Source organism: Columba livia, chromosome 8 (assembly GCF_036013475.1).
Source record: "Columba livia isolate bColLiv1 breed racing homer chromosome 8, bColLiv1.pat.W.v2, whole genome shotgun sequence".
Taxonomy (NCBI): Eukaryota; Metazoa; Chordata; class Aves; order Columbiformes; family Columbidae; genus Columba; species Columba livia.
This window is the reverse complement of record NC_088609.1, coordinates 19838638-19864758: the sequence shown is the minus strand read 5'-3', so window position 1 is coordinate 19864758 and position 26121 is coordinate 19838638. Positions and strand designations below refer to the sequence as shown.

The window sequence follows — 26121 nt, the reverse complement described above, 5'->3', positions numbered from 1 at the left end:
ATTGGCCCTCTCGGCCCCGGAAGACGAAGCCGTTACTTCCGCAGGTCCGCCATCTTGTCGGCGGTTGGCGGAGGCAGCGCCCGGCCCGGCAGCCCGCGCTCTGGTGTGGCGTGGCCGCTCGTCCGCCCCACAGGCCCCGCGCCGCCATGGCCAACAATAGCCCCGCCGTCGGCGCGGGCAACTGCCAGGGGCAGCAGGCGGCCCAGCACCAGCCAGGCGCCCTCCCGCCGGCCCAGCAGCAGCTGCAGAGCGGAGCCCCCAAGCCGGCGGCCTCGGGCAAGCAGGGCAATGTGCTGCCGTTGTGGGGGAACGAGAAGACCATGAACCTGAACCCCATGATCCTCACCAACATCCTTTCGTCGCCGTACTTCAAGGTGCAGCTCTACGAGCTCAAGACGTACCATGAGGTGGTGGACGAGATCTACTTCAAGGTGAGCAGGGAGCCGAGGCCCGGGCCCTGCGGGCCGCGCTGGCGCCGGTGCCCAGCCCGCCTGCGGCCGCGGTGCGAGGGGAGTGCGGCCTGCGGGCTCTCCTGTCCCTGCCCCTTATCTGGCGGTAAGGGGTGCGAGCAGATGTCTTTTATTGTTTAATTGGGGGAATCCGAGGTAGTCTCTTCTCTTCATGAAAGAGGCGAGTTTCGCGTAGCATATGGAGTCCCGGAGTTGTGAGTTCGGCAGCGGGCAGCGTGAGCCCGGCCAGGGGGAGGAAATGGCCGGCGAAGGGCTGCGGGGAGGGGGCCCGACCTGCTGCCGGCTCGGGGACAGCCCTGCCCGGGCTGCCCACAGCCATGTGACCGCGCTGGAGGTGCCGTGGTCACGGCAGGTGCTTTCAGCGGGAGTTTGCATGTGGCTGCCGCCTTCAGTTAGAGGTTGAGATCCCCTGCTCCACACCAAACCAAAAGCTAGTTCATTGTAATGTTTCTTTTGGCGTTAGGTAGGATATACCGGAGAGATAACTGTGTCAGTGCACCCGTGTCTCAGTTCTTGTTTTGTTAGCAGGATTGAATCAGTTTTGCAGCGAGGCTTCCATCAAGCCATTCTCCCAGGTAGAGGTATGCATAATTAATGCTCATCAACACAGCCACCTTCTTTGTTCTGATAATGAGACCAAAACTTAGATAATCCAGGCTGCTGTCTTCAGTCAGCTGCACTTCGGTTATTGAGATATTTTTCTCAGATGAATTGGTTCTGCTTGATGATGTTAATGTGTCAGTGGGTTTCAATATACTTCAAAATAATTTTTTAAAATAGCCTTTTTTATTATTTAACCAGGGCAAGTCATGTTACTCAGGGCACTATAATTGTGGGAAAGTAACTCAGTGGAAGTATTTGGAGATTTCAGGCATTGTTTGCACTTATGAAGATGTCGCTACTCTTTTTCCTCTTAATGATAAAGCTTCTCTGCTTGGGCTCTGTCATTTGGAGCGGACTGCTTAATTCTACGCATACTTAGAATGACACAGACTGTCTACAACGCTTCTCTTCAGTTAATTTACCACTTGCTGCATATGAAATAGAAATAATTCCTTCTGACTATCAGCATGGAAAGCAGCAAAGTTTATTTTTGCAAGTGATGGCAAGAGCTGAAAGATTTAGAAAAGAAATATTTTCAGGAAATTTGAGAGCTTACTGTATTTTATGTGGACCTTTTCAAATGTAGTAAAAATATTTGATGCGATTTGTCTTCTTAATATTGGTAGAGCTCAACTGCAGTAGGTTGAATAGTTCATTTGCTTGTTTCAGTTTTTCATTCCATAAGTGGCTTAATCTTAAATTGTGGAAGAAATGTGATATATCATTAAATATCTGCTTATTAATCCAATATAAATATTTACTGAACTTGACAGTTACTCTGGCTCAAAACTGCATTATAAATAAAGTGATAACTCAGAGCCTTATGAGTAATAGAAGAGAGGGGGAAGACAACCTGATGGTTAAGGTTATTCGTTGATATTGAGAAGATTTGAATTCTGTGCAGAAGATACTAATTCTGTTCATGTTTTAAAATTCCTGAAAAATTGCTGGCTTTGTCTGGGTGTTTAATGGCTGTGATATCTACCATAGCAGGTGTATTTTTGAGTGTATTTGTCTTTGGGAACCAGAATAAGTAGCTCATTAAAAAAGATTAAGAATGCTGGATTCTCAGGAAGTCACACAGGCAGGTAGTAATAGTGACCATCTTTCAAGACATGGATTCTGTCTAGATATTTGAACTGATTCACTTGTGGTTCTGGTCTCCTGTTTCAGTTCTGTATCTGCAAAGTGACTGACTTCCTCTTTCTTTATCCTTCATCTTAGCATCACGTGTGTGTCCTCAACTTGCATTTAGTCTGTATATTTCCAACAAGTTAGGCATGTGCAGCAGTTTTGGTAGGATCAAAACTTTACTCTTCTGAAATTAGTTTTGTTTTCAAACATTTGGGGTTTATTGAGATATCTCAAAACCAGCATGTATATATTGATTGTGGCCAATAAACCTAACTGTAATTAAAAAAAGGAAGACTGCCATTCTGATAGCATCATGCTTGACCCTTTGACTAAAAAATACTACTCCTGTGGGAGACAAAACTGTAAATAATCAGAAGGATGTGCAGTATTATTTATGTAGGATTTGTGAACTTCTCATATTGTGCTAGTAATACAGGAAGTCGTAGTGGATTTTGAATTCTATGGTATTGGCATCTCTCATGTTTCCTATTTGCATAAGACAGCAACTGTGGGGAAAACAGAAAACAACAAAACAGTTCAGCAACTTTAGCTGTTAGGATATCTCTGATTTCATGTCATTCTGTACATAATTAGTTTAGTTTCATGTATTGTTAAATAATTTTGATTTGTGAACTACAGTACAACTTGGCCACAAACTCTTATTCCAATCCAGTGTAATACCATTGTAGCTTTTTTTGTCTACTCTTTTTTTTTTTTTTTTTTTTTTAAGTTGACGTGTTTAGGAAATATACTTGTTTATTGAACTGGATGTTACTGCTCTGAATTTCACAATTTTAGATAGTAGCTTAGGTGGTTTTATGGTTCTTAACTTTTTATAACTCTTAGTATCAAATTCAACAAATAGTGTTGGTTAACTGTATTTATGCACTCACCTCTAAATGCATCTCAAAATATTTGAATTAGGCAAGCTTTACTTATAAGTTCTTGGGAACCATTTTATTTATAAACATCAATGCAGACTACAAGAAAAAATATTGGCTTTTTGGGTTAAAATACTTATAGACATCTTTCTTTTGTCCTGATTGTAGATGATACTCAAATCTTTAGCTAAGATCAACACATAAATGAGATTTATGAATGAGACTGTAGATTGACTCCTGTAGCTGTCAGTGGCAGGTATCACTAAACTTGTTAAGAGACAGTTTGAATAAAGGTTTAGTCACCACAGAAAATAGTAATGGTGGGGTTTAGTCATAAAGTATTTGAAAGTACATGGAGTACAGAATAAGCGTAGATGCTTGCTTTGTGGGTTTTTGCCCCTTTTTATTTTTTTTCTAAACTTCATCCATGATTTTGGCTGTAATTTTTCAATGTGATAATTAAAAAAGCAGAATGGTTTACTTTAATGACAAAGCAGACTTGATCTTGATTTTGGTAGGAGAAGACAAGCTATTGAAGATGGATTTAGGATATTAATTGTTTAAATTAGGTTTTTATAGGCAGATAAACATTCTGAAGGTTGTAATTGTAATTTTCTTTCTTTCTTTCCTCTCCACCATCCCAACTTTTCAGGTTACGCACGTTGAACCGTGGGAAAAGGGGAGCAGAAAAACAGCAGGCCAGACAGGGATGTGTGGAGGGGTAAGTAGAAGTACGTGCCTTCTTAAATTTTTCTGTCTGGTAAATAAATTTCCCAAGCACAGCTAAAACTTGCTTGTATGTTGTTTCAGTCTCTAGATGTAAAACTATATTACAAAAAGTGAATATATTCCCCTTGCTTCCAAACCAGCAGATGCAAGTAGTGTTACTTTCTCCATGTAGTAGATTTGCGGTTTATCCTGTGTTAGTTCTCATGTTCCTTTGTAGATTTGGGATAACGTCTTTGTGAATTCCTGTGTTGTCAACTAACTTTTTTTCTTTTGAAAGGTGCGAGGTGTTGGAACTGGAGGAATTGTGTCTACTGCCTTTTGTCTGCTCTACAAATTATTTACACTGAAACTCACTCGTAAGCAAGTGATGGGCCTTATAACTCATACAGACTCTCCATATATTAGGGCTCTTGGATTTATGTATATTAGGTAAGTATCAATGTAATCAACGAATGGCTTATTTAATATATCGAAACCTGTATTAAAATTTTACATTCTTTTTGTACTTCAAGGTACACACAGCCACCTACAGATCTATGGGACTGGTTTGAATCCTTTCTTGATGATGAAGAGGTATGTCCGCGAGGGTAATAATTTGTTTTCTTTTGTTTCTTTTCATGTTACCACTTTAGGTTTAAACGCTGTTTGATAAGGTTTTATGTAGTTCAAATGTTGCAATGTTATGTTCTTGTAACTTCATTAATTAGTGCAAGAAGCAGGTCTGAGCTGGGACCCAGTTTATTTTTCTTAGATGTTAAAGATCCAACAGGATTTTTCATTGGTTAGGATCTTACAGTGTCAAATACTACAAAGACATGTGAAACAGGTTTATTAAATCAGAATGCAGACAACAGGCTACGTGAGTGCGGCTTCCGTGTGGTTTTTAGAAAACTTTTTTTTTAAGCAAGGTATAGTAAGTCCTGAGAGTGCTAAATTTGTATTTACTACTGGGTTAGCAGGAATTGGTGCTTACATAGAAGGAAGAATGAGAAGTATATAGTAGAAACCAACATTCATCTTGAAAAATATACCAAAAATCTCCGGGCTTATATTCATGTCCTGGAATAACTAAACTCGGGGTTTCTTCAGAGGAGAAACAAATAGCCTAATTACTACATAACGTGGCATTGTTTCTGGTAACCTTAATGTCTTTGCTAATGGGGCAAAAAATCAACATGAGTTGCTAACTGAAGAAATTGAGTAAAGAGGTTGCACTATTACTCAGCCAGATAGAATACCTTTGGTACCATAGTCCTGTTTTACTGTGTGGACAAATGGAGAAGGAGTTGGTGGGTGAGGTTCTCCATCTCTGAAGTGGAATATACAGTCTGCTACATACTGTTGCAATTTGTATGTATTGAGCAGGTTTTAAATTGCATCCAAGATTTAAGAATGGAACAGGAAAGATCACTTGCCCTCTTCAGTGTGACAGCAGGCATCTTCAGGAAGTTTCAAATGTTGTAGTTGCAAATGATGTCTGAACTCTTGTATTAAAAATAGTGTTAATTACACCTGTATCTGACTGCAATGCAGTGTATTTATTTTAAACAGCATCTTTCTTGTTAAGTATCAAAAACACTGTGCAAAGGAAACAGCTATTATTTCAGGTAAACCTGTGTTCTTGTATGTTTTTTAAAAAATCTAAACAAATATAAATTGTGATTGCATCGCTGTGATATCCTCCTTCTCCCCCAGGTGGTGCTAGTTAATATGAACTCTGCAGTGTTGCATTGTCACTTATGAGGAGGATTGGGGTGGCTTCATTTTCAGGGACCCACTAACAACTTGATTCCCAGGACAATAAAGTGATCACAAGTGCGATTCGTTGTGCAGGTCTTAACTGGTTCATTATTCAAAGCGCCTTTTTTAGTTTATACATTTCAGTTCTTGCAGATATTTATTATCAGCATATATTTGTTTATTGTGGTTTAAAATTTCCCAATATATTTTTGGAATTAGAGTTTCTTTCCCAGCTGCTTTCAGTAGCTTTGTGTTATGTAGGAAAAATTGCTTGGGGCTGCTTGTTTTAAGTTTCTTACCAGTCTTGGTCAAGTTCAACTGGATGAAGCCAGTTTATATATATGGAATTATTAAGCCTTTTTCTAGTTCTTAAACATGTGGAAGCAGTTCATCTTTGTCGTGCTGCTGTGAAAAACATCCCAGGATACAGATTTACTTTTCAAAATGTTTGTTTATTTTGTTTAACTGTACGTACTCTCTAGGTGCTACGTTTAACTCCTTTTTTTCTTCTTTAGATCTCTGCAGCGATTATATTTGGAAAATCTGTATATCTGAACACTTAAATGTGTGTGAGTGCAAGCAGTTTTACATTTAGATTTTCTCTTCCTGTTTAGATAACAAATCTCACTTTCCTTGTGTGCTTGCACTATAGGTTTGGGACTGACAATAGCTGACTAACATGTCCTGAGCTGTGAGAGGGCATAGCAAGAAGGCCTTCATGCGGTAATGACCCTTTTCAGAGACAATGGTCATCATGGATTATGCGTTTCCAATTATTTGTTCATTTATTTCTTTTTTTACATATTTCTAAATTAGAAACCTCACTGCTTCATGGCAGTTGGTTTGCTATTGCTTCCAATTCTGTTAGGATGCCATTTTATACTAGAGGTTTTTCTATGATCATTTTTAGATAGGCAATGATGTAGTTCTTAAGTGATTTAGGCCACAGGGTTGGGTATGATGGTACACAGTTGTACATCTACAAAATGGAGTATTAAATGTAGTTTGAGAGGACTTCTCAACTTCGTGGCATTTAAATGAAATACAAGATCATACCATATAGCCAGACTGTGTAAGGGGATTTCATGTTAATCTCTTCACTGACAGTCCCTTACCATCCAGATGGCTGCAGGATTAGTATGTGCCTGCATGCATATATATTAAGTCCCATTCCCTATCTGTAACATACTGCAAATCCAAAGGGTGCAGAGTTGGAATTTTTCTAAGGAAATGTATTAGAATATGAGACAAGTAAACTTTCATAATCATGAGACTTCAAGAGGGCAGTAGTGTAGCAACATTTTTTTTACATAAGTAAAGAGTATTTTTGACCATCAGGATATTTTTTGCTTGTATTTTGTAGGACCTGGATGTGAAGGCAGGTGGTGGTTGTGTTATGACCATCGGGGAGATGCTTCGTTCCTTCCTCACTAAGCTGGAATGGTTTTCCACGTTGTTTCCAAGAATTCCTGTGCCAGTCCAGAAAACCATTGACCAGCAAATTAAAAGCAGACCTAGAAAAATCAAGAAAGATGGCAAGGAGGGAATGGAAGAAATAGACCGGCATGCAGAACGTAGACGTTCAAGGTCGTATACTTGTTTGGAAAATGAATGTTTAAAGTTCCATGTTGAACTACTTATTACCAGAAACGTATCTTCTTTTCACTGAGATAGGTTTTAAGGCAACAAGCAAAACAGTTTATGGATGCTAATTAATTAAAATAATCAGATGATATTTGGTATTTAAGGTTAAATATAGACTATGTATGTAAAGTATAAAGTAAAGAAGGTCACTTAACTTTAAAAAGGTTTCATATTGAGTATCTTGTATTTTAAAAGGTCTCCAAGACGATCCATCAGTCCCAGGAGGTCTCCCAGAAGATCCAGAAGCAGAAGTCATCATCGGGAAGGCCATGGATCATCCAGTTTTGATAGAGAGCTAGAAAGAGAAAGAGAACGGCAGAGATTAGAACGTGAAGCTAAGGAGAGAGAAAAAGAAAGGCGGAGATCTCGAAGCACTGATCGCACACTAGAACGGAGGCGAAGCAGAAGCAGGGACAGATACAGAAGCCGTAGTCGAAGTCGTGACAGGAAAGGAGATCGAAGAGACAGGGATAGAGAGCGAGAGAAAGAAAATGAACGGAGCCGGAAAAAAGAGAGAGATTACGATAAGGAAAGAGGTAGTGAGAGGGAAAAAGATAGATCTAGAGAAAGATCGAAAGAAAGGAAAAGTAAGGGTGATATAGAAGAAAGACGACACAAAGATGAAAAGGATGACAAGAAACACAGAGATGACAAGAGGGATTCCAAAAAAGAGAGAAAACATAGTAGAAGTCGAAGCCGGGAAAGAAGGCATAGGAGCAGGAGCCGAAGTAAGAATACAGGTAAGCGCAGCAGAAGCAGGAGCAAAGAGAAATCAAGTAAACATAAAAATGAAAGTAAAGAGAAGTCAAATAAACGAAGTAGAAGCAGAAGCAGAGGAAGAACAGATAGTGTTGAGAAGTCCAGAAAACGAGACCAGAGTCCCAGCAAAGAAAAATCTAGGAAACGTAGCAGAAGCAAAGAACGTTCCCACAAACACGATCACAGTGACAGCAAGGACCATTCGGACAAACACGAGCATCGAAGGAGCCAAAGTACAGAACCAGAGAGCCAAGAAAAGCAACAGAAAAACAAAGATGAGACTGCGTGAACTCTTTCAGAAGTGGATCACATTGAATCCTATAAATGTTTGATTAAATCCTGCTTATTTTTTCTTAAAGTTGAGATTGTGCAGTAGTTGATGAGCACTCTTCTCCAACCTCCCTCTAGGCTGCAGATTGTCATTTCCTATTTTGGGTAGGGAAGTGCCTTTGTAAACCCATTCAATGCATTGACGGTTTCAAACCATTTGTTTAGTTTAATTCATAACGCAGAGATTGTTCTTGCATTTTTATTGTTCAGATGTTTCTGAAATGTACAGTCTGTACATATGTCCTGAAAATGTTTTAATTCCTTTGGCATGGTTGCCATGTTGGTTAAATTTGTATGGGGCAATAAACTGCCACTAATTCTACTTTCATTTTGTAGACGTGGAATTATGGTTTGTATCCTGAAGTTAGCATGGCTGTGCATTACATAATAGTATCGATTTTAGGGATGGATCTTGAATGTGTATTATAGCTGAGATATTTATGTGCATACAATGTACATGGAGGGCTGCAGATTTAGAACTAACATTTATGTCCACTGTACCTGCTGTTTTTTCAAGAGCTTTTAAAATGTATTATGTTGTTGATCACCACTGGTGTTGAATTGAGAGTGGACTTTTGAGGAGATAGCGGTTTTGATGCAAATATTTAGATTATGTTGTGGCTTGTTTTAGTAATTCTTTAGAAAGGCTACCTCAAGCGGACACTGTAAAGGTTGACGGATGAGTACCGTAGCCGTCTATGCATTTTATTTGTTGGAAAAAAAATCCGTGTAAGCTTCCATTTTTTTCAAAAAAACACAATTTATCCAGTTGTGGTCTTTTAATGTTTTTAATCAGCAGCTGCACTCCGTCATTTATGATAATCTTGGGCTAATAAAGGCTTTTAAGATGGGAAGAGGGAGGTAGAAGAAGAAAATTGTTACAAAGGATTTCAGTTTCAAGCTTCCAAAGCATTTTTATAAGTGTAAACATTTAAAATAAGAATTACCTGATAGTGTCCTTTTTTAAATCATATTTTTTACAAATAGTAAGGATTGCAGTTTGTGCTGAACATTTCATCTGGCAGATTTTTTTTTTTTTAACAGGATTTCAAAGCCAAACCCAAAATGCATTATAGAAAAATAATATCGTTAAAGTCCAGGTCTATTTGATAGATTATTCTGATGACTTGTGTACTGAGTGAGGAGAACCATCTGGAATAAACTCTCAATTAATTCCTTTGTATTGGGTGTCAGCTTTTCCCTGCATGTTCATTGCCAGTTTGAAGACCATTTGAGTTCCTCTGTTTCATTTTCAGTCTAAGTTACACTTTGTACAAATAAGGGATTTTATGTAATAAGAACCTTATAAGGAAGATATAGCTAACAAAGAAATGCAGCAGCTTAAAAATAGGAAGAACAAATAAATTTTATATTTGTGTCTTTTTTTTTCTTGTGTGTGATGCAGGGCATCTAGGCATGATATTTAAGTACTAGGTATTTTTAAACCCCCTGCTTGAATTCCTAACAATACACTTCATTCCATAGTATTTAAAGAAGCAAAAATAGCAAACTAAGTATTTTCTTCCTCCCTGCACTTATTTATTGTTTTCTATATTGTTAGTATTCCAAATATTCTAATACTGAGGTTGTTCGGGTATTGTCTGCTGCTGTTTTTATCTGATTTTAAATCTGAGCTTGAAAAAAAAAATACAAGCTTCAACAAGTTCAGTCCATTGCATTGCAAAACTAAAATACTGAACTCTCATTTAATACAGGAGGAGAAAAACTCTGTTAGCCATTTAAGAAATACCCTGGCTAGTAGATGCTTGGAACTGTCTTTGCAGTTTGCCAGGAGATGGCATGGATTCTGTCCAGACAGTAAGGACAACTCATTTACCTTGTCTGCCACTGGAAGGTTTATTTTGGACTTGTTAGTTTTTATCCTTCAGCCTGTGAGTTTCTGAACAAGTACATTCTTGGGCAGAGAGGCTGCAAGGCCAGTGTTCTGTCAGGGAAAATGGATTATTGATTTCCAGTTGTTCCTTCAGGGCTCCTCCTCCTCTGCCATAGTTGGGAAAGACAATGAAAGAATGGTTTATTTGCAGGCAAAATCCAGATATTTGAGAAAAATCTGACCTGAAAGTGGGGAGAGCCACCTTATTCCAGGATAGTGAACATTTTGGTACAGCTTATGGAAAGACTGGCCTATGCCAGTTATCTCTTACAAGTGCAGTAATTTGAGGACTTTGCTTTTATTTTTTAATCAGTAGTCCTTTCTGATTTTGCTTGTAATTAGATACGTCTCATATACTTGAGCTAGCGGTGTAATGAATACCACAATATTCATTACAATTATTTAAATGTAGACATGTGCCTTATCATTGGGATTTAGTATCTTGCAGCTCTTGGGTTTGGATCCAGCGACTATTTTTGTCTTTCTGATGCCATTTCATTTCATGTGACCTTCCTCGAAACCAGAAAGAACAGATACAAAGCAGCTCATCAGAAACTGTAGGATCAGTGGAGTCTGCAGCGCTGACGGGTCTGATGCAGTTGCCAGCGGTACAGCTGCAGGGGGTGTGTGGCTTGAGGTCATTAGAAGGAAACTTTTGCTAATCTTAATTTGAGGTATTGTGAGAGTTGCCCCAGGACATATGGTTGCAGACCTTCCGTGTGACACAGCCTGTGCAGTTCCTCTTTGGTTCTCAGGGTAAAAGCACAACAAACCCCGCACTGTGAACCTGAAGCTTCTACACTGTGCCATGTGTGCTGGGATAGTCATTCCTAAATTGTCTTTGGAATTTCCTGTGGCTCCAACAATAAGTACTTATCTGGACTAGTAATGCTAATTTTAGAAATACACCTCTACTTTGTTTTGACTTTTTTTTTTTTTTTTTTTTTCTTTTGAAGATGCTACAATATTTCAGATCCCAACAAGTAGCAAACTCATTCTTTTATTTTGAGGTGAGGTCAATGCTTTGGCCCTGGAGATTAGCATCTACCTACTGCCACATAATTATGCAGGTAATTAGTACAAAAGGACTTGCATGTATCTGACTTGAAGTGGTATTTTGATTGTCAATCTGTATGGAAACAGGTAATGTATGGCATGGCAATTTATCCGGTCATCCGATCTGATCATGGTTACACCATGCATACCCATGGGTTTTATGCTTTTATTTGTATGTGGACAAAGAAACGTGAATGAGCTCATACGTTTAGTATTTACAGCTGAATGTTACTGTCCTATCTCAAAGACAATATACAAATAGCCAGCATCTCTTAAAGGGAACCTGGAAGATGATTTCTTCTGGCTTGTTTGAGCCCTTCCTGCACTGCCATGAAATGCACATAACTTTATGGGAGACATCCACTAGCTATTAAGCAGGGTAAAACTATTTAAATGCCACTTGAGGTTCTGCTATGTAGTTGTTGTGGTGGTGGGCTGTGGGATTATTTTGTTGTGTGTTTGGTTTTGTTTGTTTTGTGTGAGTGTGGTGAGAGTGGTTTTTGTTTGCTTGTTTGTGGGGCTTTTGTATGTGTTTGTGTCTTCCTTCTCTTCCTCAGAAATAGTTGAGTGTGGGAGAACACACTTCTTAAATCTCAGCAATTTTGGGTCAAATCTGAAACCAATTTAAGGACAGATTTTTGCTATTTTCTTTACTGGACTGAAAACAGCCTATCTAAGTTAGAAATATTTTGTATTTGGAACAATACTTTTTTTTTTGGCAAGTGTACATGCTTGTGTAATTGAAACTAATACATCTTAAAAATTATTCATTTAATTGATACTTTTATTAAGTAAGCATTAATGAAGGCATTTATCATAAAATAACCTAGGTGGTTTTAGTCACCTGATTGGTCAGTCTAAATGATTTCACAGATATTATTCTGAAAACATTAGTTTTGTTTAGCATACCAATATGCCACCTACTTTTAGGTCTTCAACAGGAATTTTCTTGATTCTCAATTTTTTTTTCTCTTAAAAGGTATGTGGGGTTGGTGGTTGGTCAGCCTGGAGAGAACCTGAAACTAATCCTGACAAATATTTTAGTAATATCTCTGAGTGCCAGTGACACATACCAGCAGTGTTGTTTATTATTAGACAATGTCTAATTTCTGAGTAACAACACCTGCAACAAACACGCAGCCACAGCAGGAAGCATGGATCTGACTCAGTTTGGTTGTGTTGCTTTTCTTCCCTGTTTTGGTAAATTTCTAACTCTTTTTTTTCTTTCTTTTTTGAGCTGAATCAATGAGGTTTTTCTTGGAATCCTGATTCAGCTTCAGCTTTTTGCCTTTTTTTTTTTTTTAACAGATATGCAAATACTACATTATGTTATAACTGCATTTCTCGCTTTCAGTCATGAAAATGAGAAGCTGAAGAAAATAGTACTACAGCATTGTCAAGGTTGTACTGTGTAATTTTGAGATGTGAATGTCTGTATGCTAGGAAAAACAAAAAAAAACCCCACCAACAGTTTACAAGTGCTTAAAATATATCAGAATTATGATTAAGCATGGAAATATCAGAATTCTTTATATGAAAAGAAGAATGCTGTGGCTTGAATTTGATTCCAAAATAAACTAATTGCTTTAGACCCCTCAAAATCCAGTTAATGGCCACCTGGTTAAATGCTTAGGCTTTGGTGACAGTGTTTGACAATGACAACTGCAAAGGAAAAAAAAAACAACCTGTGAGGAAGAATGTTGTGAACAATACTTATTTTTACCTTTTTTTTTTTTTTAATTAGAAATAAAAACAACTTTTATTAAGTGATGCAGGGCAGTTTAAAATAATGTTGCCTCAAGAAAGACTTGTTTGACAGTGAATAAGCACAGATCATGTTCTAAGAAGCAACATATAATTATTGGAGCACCTACAATCAGTTTATTGAAGAGTGAGATTCTGGCGAGTTTATTTTGTGCAAGTGGCACAGTGGCAAAGAGGAGATGATCAGTCTTGGGTTGGGGGCAGAATCAGCAGTGACTTCTTGCCATCCTTTTGAGACAAGGGCAGTAAATAGTCAAGAACACCAGTACTTTTGTTGGAAAATGAGCAATTTTAGCTACCAGAGAAAGTAAATGAATGCTGGCAGGTTTCTTGATCTTTCTGGATATTGAGGGCTTTTCTGGGGAACTATAGGATAGTATTAGAAAAGGCTTAATGAAGTGGAAGAGGGTTTTATTGTAAATGGAGGAGAGGTCAAATTAGTATTGATAGTAGGAGCAGACGTGAGGTTTCTGAGGTAAATATGACAGATTTTCACAAACCAGTTATATTTAGGGTATACAGGACTTGTGAAGCTTATCCCTCAAATCCCAAGGATTTAAGCAGCAGGAAATGTTTAATTAATACATCCTAATCTGAATTATGATTGAAAACTTACCTCATTATCTGAATCAGGATTTTTATCTAGATATGTTGTTCTGCATTGCTCTTTCCTCTATAAATCACTACAACAGAATTAAGAAATTAAGATAATTTCAAGTATGGAAAAGCAACAGTCCTGGTAAATGTTTGATTCAGTGGCTGTTTTCAGAGTTGTTTCTAGCAGTTTACATAGGCAAATATAGCACAAGACTATTCTGTTGAAACTCCAGAAGAAATAAGGTAGAACAGGTTGAGGTAAGACACACTTTTTTTTTAAACTTTTTTTTTAAATAAAAATCAGAAATGCGACTTAATCTGTGATGGCCTATGGCAAGGCTACAGAAGATAAGCCTGCCTTTTATTATGTGCTATCAGATAAACAGTAAATGTTGTGACAGTGTGGAATGCACGATAGCAAACAGGTCACAATATAGGTAAGATTTTTAATTATACATGATGAGATAGGGTGGTGAGACAAGGTTGCATAACACTAACACAAGCCTTGACTATAAAATATACATATTATTTGCATTTTATTTGGAGTTACATGACACTAACAGGTTTGTTACTAACAGCATGGATTTAGAATGAATGTACTGTGTGCTCTTACCCATTCCAACGGAGCTTCCAGAACAGGTTACTGAAATGACAGGAAACAGTAGTATCAATGTTAGGTGTCAGGTTGTAAGATGGAAAACAGTTGTAGTCTGTAGAATGTAGTGCATGTTATACAACTGCGCAATCCCGTCAGATAGCAGTAGCTTTATAACAGATTAAATTTATGCCCTGAGAAAGGAATCCCAAGGAAGTAACTACCACTTTAAACATTTTTTACTTAAAATGTGCACTTAGGGATTAATTAATTTAAAATCTTCAATTATTTGCTTCTGTGTTCTAACCACTACTAATCTCGCAGCTGAAAAATAACTTCTTTGTATTCACGGGATTATGGGTGACCCAGTTAAAAGGCACTTGTGTAGATAAGTGTGTCCAGTCCCAAAATACTCCTGTGAAGTTCCTTTCACAGATATTGCAAGATAGCACCCATAAGTTTTACTCTGGAGTCAGAACTAGAATAGAAATCTTCTGTTCTATGCCACCTTTACTTGCATGGTCAAAAAAACATCATTCAAAGAAATTTAAGTTTTACCTGAATATATTTTTTTAGGACAAAATGTAAGCTTCGGCCCCTTATCAGTAACTGGGGACACTACCACCATGTAGACGTCCCCACAAGGTATCTCAGTGATATCGCAGTGAGTTAGACCCAAGCTAGGGCTACAGGTGAAATTGCCTTTGGAGCCATGTAAATCAGTACTGTAGTTTATCTTTTCGTCAGAAGCTCGCCAGTATACCCTGATAGCATTATTGCTGAGTCGATATAGCTTCACCCCAGAAGGGCAGCAAGCACCTAATAAAATAAGAAGCATTAATATGCAAATTTTGCAAACCCACAATACATTACAAGTTCCTAGAGTGCATTTTAAACCACGTGATATGATTACTATCACACTAGATACCAGTATTTCAATGAGAAATTATTATTTCACAGAAAGCCAAAATAATTATTGAACTGAACTAGGGAAGAAAATGTTCTTTCAGGCTCACATTATGGAGCTGGAATTCAGCCATTGTTTTACACGTTGGAATATTGTTGCACTCTCCTGATTATGAAGGCATATCAAGGTATAAAGGACAAGGCACCAGGGCTACCCTGGAGTGCCCAGAATCCTTATGCCAGGGCATAATTTAAATTAAAAGATTGGTTCTGGAGAAATGTTATCAAATCTTTTTTATACGGCCACCTGAGGGCTGTGATTAGAACAGGGTTTAAATGATACATGACAATAATCCAAAGTGCATTTATTCAAAAGAAGGAACTGTGAGTGTATTAACTGTATTGAATTTCAGCTGCACTATTTGTATAAGAGGAACACCATAAAAAGTAAGTTGTATATTGAGTCTTTCTTCCCAATTGCATTTACAATTTACATACTGGAAGAATATCCTTGATATGTGCAACTGGATGTCAAACCCGTTTCACTGATTGCTTTCAGAGATACTGTATAGTTGGTGCTGCACGTGATGCATCCCAGGAGACAGTAGTTCTGAAGAGTGTGACACTTTGCCTGTCCTTTTGGAGACTCCAGTGTTGTTACATATGTCTGTGCACCCATCCCAACAGACCAGCTGATATTTGTTACAGACTCTGTCACTTGAGTTAGTATCAGGTCACTAGGGCAACAAGGAGCTTAAAAGGGACAAAAAAATAGAGCAGTCAATTCTGTTTTGTACTTGGAAATGGAAAGGTATTTGGGGAGGTTTCAATTAGAACAGTACAGGATCAAGAGCAAGGCAAATATTAGCATGCTGAAAAATACTTGACTATTCTGGCAAGCTTCTAATAAACAGAATGTCAATATAAGATCAATTTATCTATAACAGAGAGTTATAACCCTAGAATTATTATAAGATGACTGTTCATCAAGATACTAAAAATTACTAAAACTTGTCATCAGAATATCAGGGTACATTTGCAGTTTAATTAAGCAGGGTTCGTCTCTGCACCTCAAGACATATACCTCAGTCTGGTTCCATTTCTTTTTAAAGTCCACTCTCTACAATGTAAATAATGACTGCAGCTCTGCAGCTAAACTGCCTGTTAAAAATAGATCCTGGTGTACATTAATGTCTGAACTGTGCCTAAGGATTGTCTGGGTAATTGGTACAGGACAAAACTCTGCTAGCAAATTAATAGCAGCAAATGTGGGTAGGATGTGCTTTTAATCTGTTCTTCACACTCTTTATTTGTTGACATGACATCACCTCATTGCCTCTCCTGGTAATATGAAAAGTCAAAATGCTGACAAGGCAGTTATGCATTACATTAGTGGATTATATTATCATATTTTAGTCAGCTGTGCCACACTGTAATGCCGAAAAATCTAGAGAGACATAGAACTATTTTAATATTATGCTGCTAAATATTTCCCACATACCTGTCTCTAAGGGGACACTGTAGCTTGGTAAGCTCTGTCCTGCTGGTGATCTTGCTATAGCGCTAACAGAGAAAGTAGATCCACAGGGAAGATTAATTAGGGTACAGGAGCTTCCAGAGCTTGTGCAATGCCAAAGTCCAGCCTCTCCTCTGGCAGTGACAATATATGTAGCTTCTTCATTGTTAGATTGCCAGTGCACACTGATTACAGAAAGAGACTCCTTCGAGATATTTTTAATTTCAGGACTGCAGGGAGCTGCAATATTTAATATTAAGAGTATTTAAACAGATTGCTTATGCATACTGTATAAGTTACACATTAAAATTAAATTCCTGTTAGAACTGACAAGCTGCTTTGGAAAACATATACGATCCTTAAATGTTTATTTCTGGCGAGAATTCAGAACATGTGACAGAACTGAGAACATAAGGATTTTACACACAAAATCAGAGATGAATTGTAAATCTGATTTTCAAAAACTTAGAGTTATCAGAAGCACTCCAGCAATGCTTTTAATCCATGTTATCATGAAAATGTCTAACTAATTATTTCTTCTGCTAAAGAAAAATGAGAATGATCATAATACCTGTTGCCACAGGCTTAGACGCACACGACATGTTGCTGCCCCTGGCCTCGCTGAAGGCATAAACGGTGACGTTGTAGCGGGTGTCGCAGCGCAGGGCGGACAGGGTGCAGGCTGTGGCGGTGCCGTTGCAGAGCTCCAGGCCGCCCCCGCCGGCAGCTCGCGTTTGGTAGAGTTCAGCACCGCGGACAGCGGCCCAGGTCACCTGCACGGCGTGGCTGGACACGGCGGTGGCGCGGAGGTCGCTGGGGCAGCAGGGCGCTGGGGACAGAGACAGGGCACAGAGGGATACCTGAGCATCACCTGGAAACTGGTGCGAAACCAAAGAGACGTGTTTCACTTCTCCATGTGCTTCGTGTCTCAAATCTCCAAAAGTGACTGGTATTGTGCGAACAGTCTAATTAATCCCAGACTTGTTTCTTGAATCAATTCAGTACCCCTCCTTTCAAGAGCGGGCATTCTAACACACAGGTTAGGCATAGGAATTATGCATATCCCTGATATTTAAAATTACAAAGCATCTAGAGGTTAAATAAATCTAAAAATGTTCTTCACAATTTCCCATTGAACTCACTACTTTTTCATTTTCCAAATGTGAAAACTCTCTATGAGGAAGTTTAAGACTTTGGTGGACAGAAAACAAACAGAAAAACAAACAAACAGAACCAGAATTCAAATGTCATGCCAGGACTGTGTGTTATTCATATGTCCTTGCCTGAAGATTGTCAATCATTAAACTATTTTCAAGTTTGTAAACATGTTGTTGCACTTGACTATGCAAGTTCAATTCAACTGCAATGTAAAGTGGTTCTTTTTCTCTGCCAACCTTCATGTATTTTGCCCAAACACTGAATAAAAATAGAAGTTTAAGTCATTATTTTTCAATAAAATTGTCCAACCAGCCCTACTATAAACACAGTTAAATGATCCAAAATGAATTTGCAAGAATATGTTGCTGCTTACCAGTAGTGTAGTTGAATACATCACCTAAAGGACTCTGCCCTGCCTTGTTATATGCAAACACACTAATGACATAAGTGAAGCCACAGTCCGACTGGAAATGGCATTGAGTATGTGATGTGTTGCAGTGCACTTCCAAGCCATCATCACTCTTCACAAAAACCACGTAATAATGACCAAAATCGACGCTAGACCATGATACCAACAAGTGGCCAGGTTCATCCTCTTCGATTGATATATTAACCGGTGCACAAGGAACTGAAAAACAACATATTTAAAATGGAAGAAAAAAAGAATTGTAATCAGAATATTTTTACTGAAGTTACACTTTCAGAGAATAAAGGAAAAGAGGAATATATAGAATTATTCTATTTAAACTGTTCTGCCTTGTTCAAGAAAACAGCAACTTTGATGCCTTTACAGTACAGAGGATGGTAGTTACATTTAGATTAAAAGTATGATTTTTACAGAACAAAATAGAAGATACCTTCATGCTTTACAGAAAAGAGATCTGCTTGAGAAGTGCCTGTAAACAAAGCCAGTGGCACCAGGCAGTATTTCAAAAGGAACTGGCACAGCTTGAATAGCAGTTGGCATCCAAAACCCTTTATGTAAAAACCATTTATATATTGGTATGAAAATCACTGGCTGTGTCTGAATAGAGCTGTCCTTTCCTCAGATTTCCTTTCTGGTGGCATCCCAAAATGTCATACTAAACTGCAAACTCCATGGCTTTTGCTTAAATAATATTTACTTCTAGTTCAAAGAATTTAGTTTGCTGCTATTAGAATGAATATGTATGATCTAGCTGATGCAATGTTGGCTGAGATCACAGCCCACAGCTTAAAAGTTGTCTCTTGCCCTGAGTTGCTCATATCAATGAGGAGTCAAAATAAGGGAGGTTGCATTAAATAATTAAGTAAATAATGTTGTATCTTTAAGGTAGCACATAATAACATAAATGGTTCACGTTTTGCTTGCACAGGCAGTTGATCTAACTGGTCAGGAAGCAATAGACTCTGACATAGCTAGTGGTGCTAAGGAGCTGAACTGAGCAAACTTTTGTCCTGACAAAGCTGCTACCTGAGAATGGTCTGTGATGGTATCTCAGTTTAGCTACTTTAGCTGAATGCAGTTTTGTTGAACCTCCTTTCTAACTAGATTTAACCTCAAACGGTTCTCAGCCAAAGGCCACTCCCTCACAGATTTCTTCAAATCTATTTGTGACAGACCTGATACAGCAGGAAAGATCTGTTATTACTTACATTAGTTTACTCTCAGAAAATTGACTTTAGAACAGGTACTTCGGGTAAGAGGAAAATGCAAGTTTACTGTTTCAGGCAACAATATATAGACGATTGTAAGCTTTTCTCACAAAAATATGAAGTTTAGGTTATTGTCCCTGAAATAGAAAGGTATATGGCACAGTTCATGCACACAGTTCAGAAGTAGAAATAACTATTTGAGAACCACTCATGAATTGTAATAGACTAATTTACATTTGAAATGAAATAAATGGTTTTTTAAATGCCATAAGCTATACAAGGATGAATGACACATACTAGTCTTTAAGCTTACTGCATCAGTAGGTTTACTAGATCCAGCATCATTGTATGCTGTGACAGAAACATAATATTCAGAGCCACACTGGAGTGATGACACCACGCAGGAGGCAGAAGATGTGTTGCACTTCAGTTTCAAGAGTCCACTGGAGGCTGTCACGCTGTAAATTAGAGCTCCTTCTGCTGGCATCCAAGAAACAATAGCTCTTAAAGCACCACGATTAAAAGCTACTTGAACGTCCGCTGGTGCATTAGGACCTACGGTATATCAGTTCGGAACAGATAAACATAACATAGCACATGCCTACAAAGATCATCTTTTTCATAACTTGCAGACTAAATACAATTTTTGTGGTGCAGACCTTACCCTTCTTCGACATTTTTTTAAATAAATAGTTCTAGTTGTACGCTGTCACAAAGCTTTTTGTTGAATCTCCTTGCCTTATTTAAAAGTTTGCTTCTCACAGTTAGAAAAATCCTCAAATCAGTCTAAGCTTGTGTAATCCTTATCCAGGCCTGTCCTAGGTACAACTTTAGTGGTAATTAGTGCTATCTTTGACTCAGTAATATTCGTTAAACATAGCCATGTCAACTGAGGTTTCATGAACTTCAAGATGGGGTAAATATTATATGACTGGAAAATCTGCCCAGTGTATCTTAGAAAAACATAACACGATCATACATACACATAAATATATATTTTTTCTTAATGCTTACTTAGTTTCAAATAAGAAAATATCTTACTTGTTCTTTGATTATAAGTAAAATCATCTCCAGGTATCCCATCGACATTCCAGGCATATGCCTTGATAGTATAGAGAGTTCCTGGATCTAGATTTGTAAATATCAAGGAGGTATTGGTGGTGTTCTCCTTCAGCATTCTGCCCAAACCATCAGATCTCATGAGGGACACAGAGAATCCAGCTGCCATATACACAGCTTTCCAGCTCACTGCAATGGAGTCACAACTCGGCGAACTAACAGACAGAACTGGAGCAGCCAGGACTGTTGAGAAAGAACATCAATTAAGCTTTTGTTTTCTTGGTCATACTGTTTGAAAGGGCCAAATTTGAAATGAAGACACAGAAATGACAATCACCAAGCTCTGGGAGACAAATTTAGCAACAAGAGAAACAGAAAAATAAATTAATGGAAGACCAACGGAATAAATATGGAAACTGATTTGGTGCATTCATCACGATATTATAGGTTTTGTAAAACGAATGTAACACACACACAAAGTATGAAAGGTTAAGTGTGTGGGAGAATGAAAATCACCAAGAACACATTGCATTTCCTGTCCTCTAAGTTTTACATTATCTCATTACTTTATACTTTTAGTTGTTTCTTCATTTCTTCCATTCCCTCAAGTTATGTCTTTTGTTTAAATAAAATTAGATTTTGTTAAAATAAAGTACAAATATTCATACAAGTTCTAGTAAAACTTTCTACTAAAAGTTTAACTTACAGTACTGTCAAAGTAAACCATTAGTTCAGACTCTTGTCCTGGTCATTAAGCCAAATTCTAGTCCTCAAAAACTGAAAGGAGAATGTGATCAATACAGTTTAACACACAATATTACAATAATTCAGTACTGGGCTATACTGTTTGTTTTCTGTTCAAATTAAAAAAAAAAAAAAGCTTGCATGAATGTTTTATGTTATGACAACAATACAGAATTTGAAATAAAAATTTGTAAGTCCACCTGTTTTTGCTTTTCTGAAAGGTGAAGGTTGGCTTTTTCCTCCTGAATTTATAGATCTGATAGTGATTCTGTACCAGGTGGCAGGTTTCAGTCCCATCACTGTCCCCGGAGATTTTGTAACGACAGTTTCAATGCAGGAATCTCTATCTTGTGCAGTCATCAGGTAACTAGTAGCCCCACGTACCGGTCTCCATTCCACTGTGATACTGTTGCTAACTTTTGAGTAAGCTTGGTCAATAACAGGTATGTCAGGAGCTAAAATGGAAATAATGATAAACATACTGAAGCTGGGGAACTCAGCCCTGTGAAGCACCAAGCACCCTGAACATTTCACAAAGTGTAGGATAATGGCCTATGCTTTCTATGAATATTTAAAATTTAAGTGAAATGAAGTTTAAATTAGCATTAACAAAATACACAGACCAATGCGATATTCTAGACCAACTTTCATCTTTCAATAAAAATATTCTAGCACTCTTGAAATCACTATTTAAAATGACCGTTATTTAACCTAGGTTGCACTGAGAGGTCTCTTTTTGGTCTTGCTCTACAGACAACTAACTATACTGGATGTTTACAGAAAACAATATATACAAAGAAGGAGTGGATGTTTATACAAAGCAGCCTGAAACAGGATGCTGAATCACAGACATTTCTGTATCAGAGCTACATATAATAACTAAGTTTGGAAGGGACTGTGGGAAGTCATCTTATCCAACCCTCTCCTCAGAGCACATATAATTAGATGTACAATAACATGACATATCAAATATTGCAATTATATGTTCTTCTCTTATGCTATGCTGCAGGCCATTCAGAAAAAGCTCTTGTGTACTGCAGTCAGAAAAATAACTGCAGAGGGTGTATTTCTTAACCACAAGTAATTTATGTTCAGCAATCAGAATCGAATCAACATATGTAGAGCAATTCCATCTATTGCAAGGCTGCAAAAATCTCACTAGAAGAAAAAAAAAAAAGATTAAATGAAGGCGTAGCCCACCTAAAATTAAGAAAAGGAATTTAAAAGTATTTGGGACGACAGTTTGTACCTTGAGGCAAACTTACTTATAGCAAGGCAGCTAATTTGGGATTTTGGAGACTCCAGCAAGCGCCATACACCGTTATACAACTCCTGAGCATTATGTCTGCTCTCTTAGTCCCAAGCATTTTCTTACCCAGCTATTGTCAGACAACTTATTTTGCTCCATTTGAAAAAATGGTGGCATATATTCTATATGACCATGCCTATGGAACATTTGCAGGTGGGTCTTTTGCAATCTTTGAACAAGCTATTGCACTAGTATTTTTTTTTTCCTTTTAAAATATTGTCTTTTGTAACAATTGATAAAAAAATCTGTGCAGAAAATCCTTACGCAAGTCTAAGGGAGTTGCTTGCCTAACAGCAGTCAAGTGAAGAACATATAGCACATGATGTATATCAGAAATAAATTATAGAATATTCATAATTCATATCTGTTCTCCCATAATTAAGCTAGCAATAGAGGTTCTTTTATGTTTATCAGGACAAACACTGCTACTGGTTTATTTTCAATTTTAATTGTAATAATTACTTTTATAAGAAGCAAATCCTACTGTAAAAATAATGGCTTTTTCTAAAATTATCAGTTAAATTATTTTAAAACCAGAATTTAAACAGAATATTTTTTCAGTTACATTTCAGTGATGAATAAAAAAAGCACTTCTGTTTATATAGATTCTTCATCAATATACATCAATGACTTATATTCTGGAAGTCCTTTTGTGAATGAAACAAAAATACCGTTTATCAGCATCGGTACTGAAAAATGTATAGAGCTTCACATCTGTATTTGTAATGAAAGGGTAGGTGATTTGGAAAGCTGCAGTCTGAGCAAGCTGCGTGTGGCAGGTCAGGGAAAGATATATATTTAAAAAAAAAGCAGAGGGGAAAATGAGTTAATCATGCTAATATTGAACTTAGTAGACGAGCCAGCAAAAGGTTTCAACAGGAATGGCAGCTGTTCCATACCAGTACAATGAAACATCAAGGATAAAATCACAGTCCTACAAAGGTCAATGGAAATGATACTTCACTAAATTTCTTTTACTAACCTGTTGATTGCATAATCTGTGTTTCTGCAAGAATAATTCCATTCTTGTCAATGGCTTCTGCTAGTATAGCATAATTAGTATTGGGAATTAATGACGTGAGAGAACCTTTGAATGTAACATCGCTAAAATGAGCCAGTAATGAATGGCCTACAGTATTCACAGCTGTAGCTCTGACTCTGTAAGAAGAGGCTCCTGAAAACTTGGGCCACCTGAGACAAATGCTTCGTGATGTCACATCGTATATAGACACAGAGAAACCTAAAACCCAAAAGAAAATCATTATAAAAAACCCACCATTTCAGTCATTCCTGAATTTAGTTAAGTCTTGACAAAAACATTGTTCAGTGCCTTATCAAGCATCTACGTGACCCAATTTTCAGATGATAGTTATTCCACTGAATTTGGAGTGCTATTTCCTCTGTTCAGTTATGTAATCCATTAATTACTGTACTAACTGCTGCTTTATCTCATAATATCACGTTGTGATTATGGCTATTTTTCTTAAAACCCCTGTATGCTAATTATTTTAAAAAATACTGGGTATAATCCATATGCGAATCTACAATCATTGTCAACAGTATTCCACACATGAATAGCATCAAATGCTTGTTTTGTAAATCATGTCGGCAATAATTAAACATTTAAGACTCTTGATAGTGCAGTATATGCAGGAATGTGTACTATCCCCAGAGAATGAACGAATTCTTGCAATCTTGCATTCCTTATATCTTAAACTAGTCACTATTTACATTTAAGGCAATAGGAGATGTAGGCACAAAATATGACATTGAAGAAAGTATAAAATGTGGTAAAACATTGGAAATATTGGCACTTAGGGGATCATGCTTCTCATGGTGCTGTTTTTTTTTTTTTTTTAATTAAAAGTTACAACAATTAACTGGGTGCAAATATGGGACAGTTCTAATCCTATTTGTAGCACAGTTACGTAGGTAACGAACAGCGCAATTTGTCCAGCTAAGTGTTCTCCCTGGTTCACACTAGTGTCAATGCATAAGTGGTCTGTCAGAATCTTTGTGCTAGTGTTTGACAGAATTGGAACTCCTAAAAAAGATGTTTAAAATTTATAAAGATATCAACATAGATTTTTAAAAGCTCAATCAAACTTTAAAACATTTTTTGTTCATGAAGCTGCTAGAACTTACAGAATGTCTCATTACAAATCACACATGTGTTTCCTTCAGACACATTCAAAAATAAGCAGGTAAAACCAAAACACAATTGTGAAGATTTACCTGTGTTAGCCGAAAAGATCTGAAAAGGAAGATGTAAAAAAAATTATAAATACAGAGTGAAATATTTTGTTTGGAAAATTAAAAAACTAACAATCTTAGTAACAACAACAACTTAAAATATTACATTTTAAAAACACATTTTACTGTTATGATGTATTTGCTGAGATTCCTTAAGCACAGAAAGTTTATGAAACCAATGAGATTTGGTACAGGTACGCAGTTCATTTTACTTCATTACTTTCTTCTCTGAATCTGCCTATTAATCCAGTTTTCAGCTGTTGGCAGACTTTCAAAGACCTTGGGTCCTAACATTTTATTTTTCAGTCACTTGCAAACACCGCAAAAGCGTAATAGTAACAAAATATCAACGTAGAAGTGCAGGTCAGACAGTCTCTAACTTTCAGTTTACTTACAAAGAGTACAATATCATTGAAAACAGTTTCAAAGCAAATGAGTTCCACTCACCACGTCTAGGCAGTTGAAAAGCAGTCCAATAAATATTGATTTACTTTTTGCAGTGCACATCTTGTCAGAACTTTATTCCGGCCTTGCCACATGGACGAGCTTGGGCCGATCCTGCTGTGACTAGTGGTATGTTGCAGCAGAGCTGTCACCATAGGTTTACTCCCTAGGCTGAGAGGAGGCCACGTTACTTTCCCTCCTCCCTGCCAGACAAGAGCCTGCCAGCGATCACCAAACCCTGCCGAAATGAGCCCAATGTAGCACTGAACTTCCAGGCATCTGGGTGGTGGGTTTTTCCCTTTGGTTACAGGACACAGTTTCTGTCTTGCTTCTACGGGTAAAATAAACTCACTTTATTTTACAGGTAAAATAAAACAACTAAGGCCAACGTAAACTCAAAATTTGCTGTTCTGTTTATTATCTATCGCCATTTTTGTCCACTCACAAGGATCTTTTTTTCTGTCAGGAATTGTCGTACACCCCTTGCAATGGGACACCGACAGCGAACTGTCCTTCTTCACGCTTCACCTTGCAGAAGGAGAAATTTTCCTCTAATTTCTTTGCATTCATACGAGCTGCCGGTTGCCCTTTGATAACATGCCTTCCTGCCTTCACACTATAACTCCTGACAGACGACTTTCAGGCGTCAAGAAACGGTGTCTTTCTATGAACCGATGGTGCTTTCTTCGGTGGCATACGTGGCCAGGAACCCGGGGGCCGTTCTTAGGAGGGAGCCAGGGCGGCAAGGAGAGTTTTACACCCCGAGAGGACGAGGGACCTCGGCAGGTTTCGCAGAGTCCCGGCTGCTCCTCACATCGCACCAGGAGCCGGCTCGGGAGGCGGCTCCTGGGCTCACCTGCTGAGCAGGAACCGGACGCTCTTTCCTCAGGGGACAAGCCCT

The 26121-nt window shown here is 37.9% G+C and overlaps 2 protein-coding genes across 6 annotated transcripts; one reads left to right on the top strand and one right to left on the bottom strand.

Annotated features, from left to right (window-relative positions):
* Positions 1 to 34: 34 nt before the first annotated feature.
* PRPF38B (pre-mRNA processing factor 38B) lies at positions 35 to 9473 on the top strand. The gene is made up of 6 exons (XM_065072440.1): positions 35 to 431; positions 3741 to 3809; positions 4095 to 4246; positions 4330 to 4390; positions 6921 to 7144; positions 7397 to 9473. The coding sequence occupies exons 1-6, from the start codon at positions 147 to 149 to the stop codon at positions 8247 to 8249; spliced, it is 1644 nt and encodes a 547-aa protein (XP_064928512.1). The 5' UTR covers positions 35 to 146; the 3' UTR covers positions 8250 to 9473.
* FNDC7 (fibronectin type III domain containing 7) lies at positions 7844 to 26017 on the bottom strand. 5 transcript variants are annotated; one of them, XM_021293748.2, is made up of 14 exons: positions 25224 to 26017; positions 24759 to 24777; positions 23506 to 23763; positions 21415 to 21669; positions 20453 to 20713; positions 19709 to 19966; positions 18150 to 18404; positions 17190 to 17447; positions 16604 to 16858; positions 15601 to 15855; positions 14755 to 15015; positions 14215 to 14244; positions 13621 to 13687; positions 7844 to 13232 (listed from the first exon to the last, which is right to left on the bottom strand). In XM_021293748.2, the coding sequence occupies exons 1-13, from the start codon at positions 25281 to 25283 to the stop codon at positions 13647 to 13649; spliced, it is 2466 nt and encodes an 821-aa protein (XP_021149423.2). In that variant the 5' UTR covers positions 25284 to 26017; the 3' UTR covers positions 7844 to 13232; positions 13621 to 13646. The 5 variants fall into 5 exon arrangements, with proteins under 5 accessions (XP_021149423.2, XP_021149419.2, XP_064928491.1 ...); XM_021293744.2 differs by having other exon boundaries at positions 7844 to 12902; XM_065072419.1 differs by having other exon boundaries at positions 7844 to 13687.
* Positions 26018 to 26121: the final 104 nt, after the last annotated feature.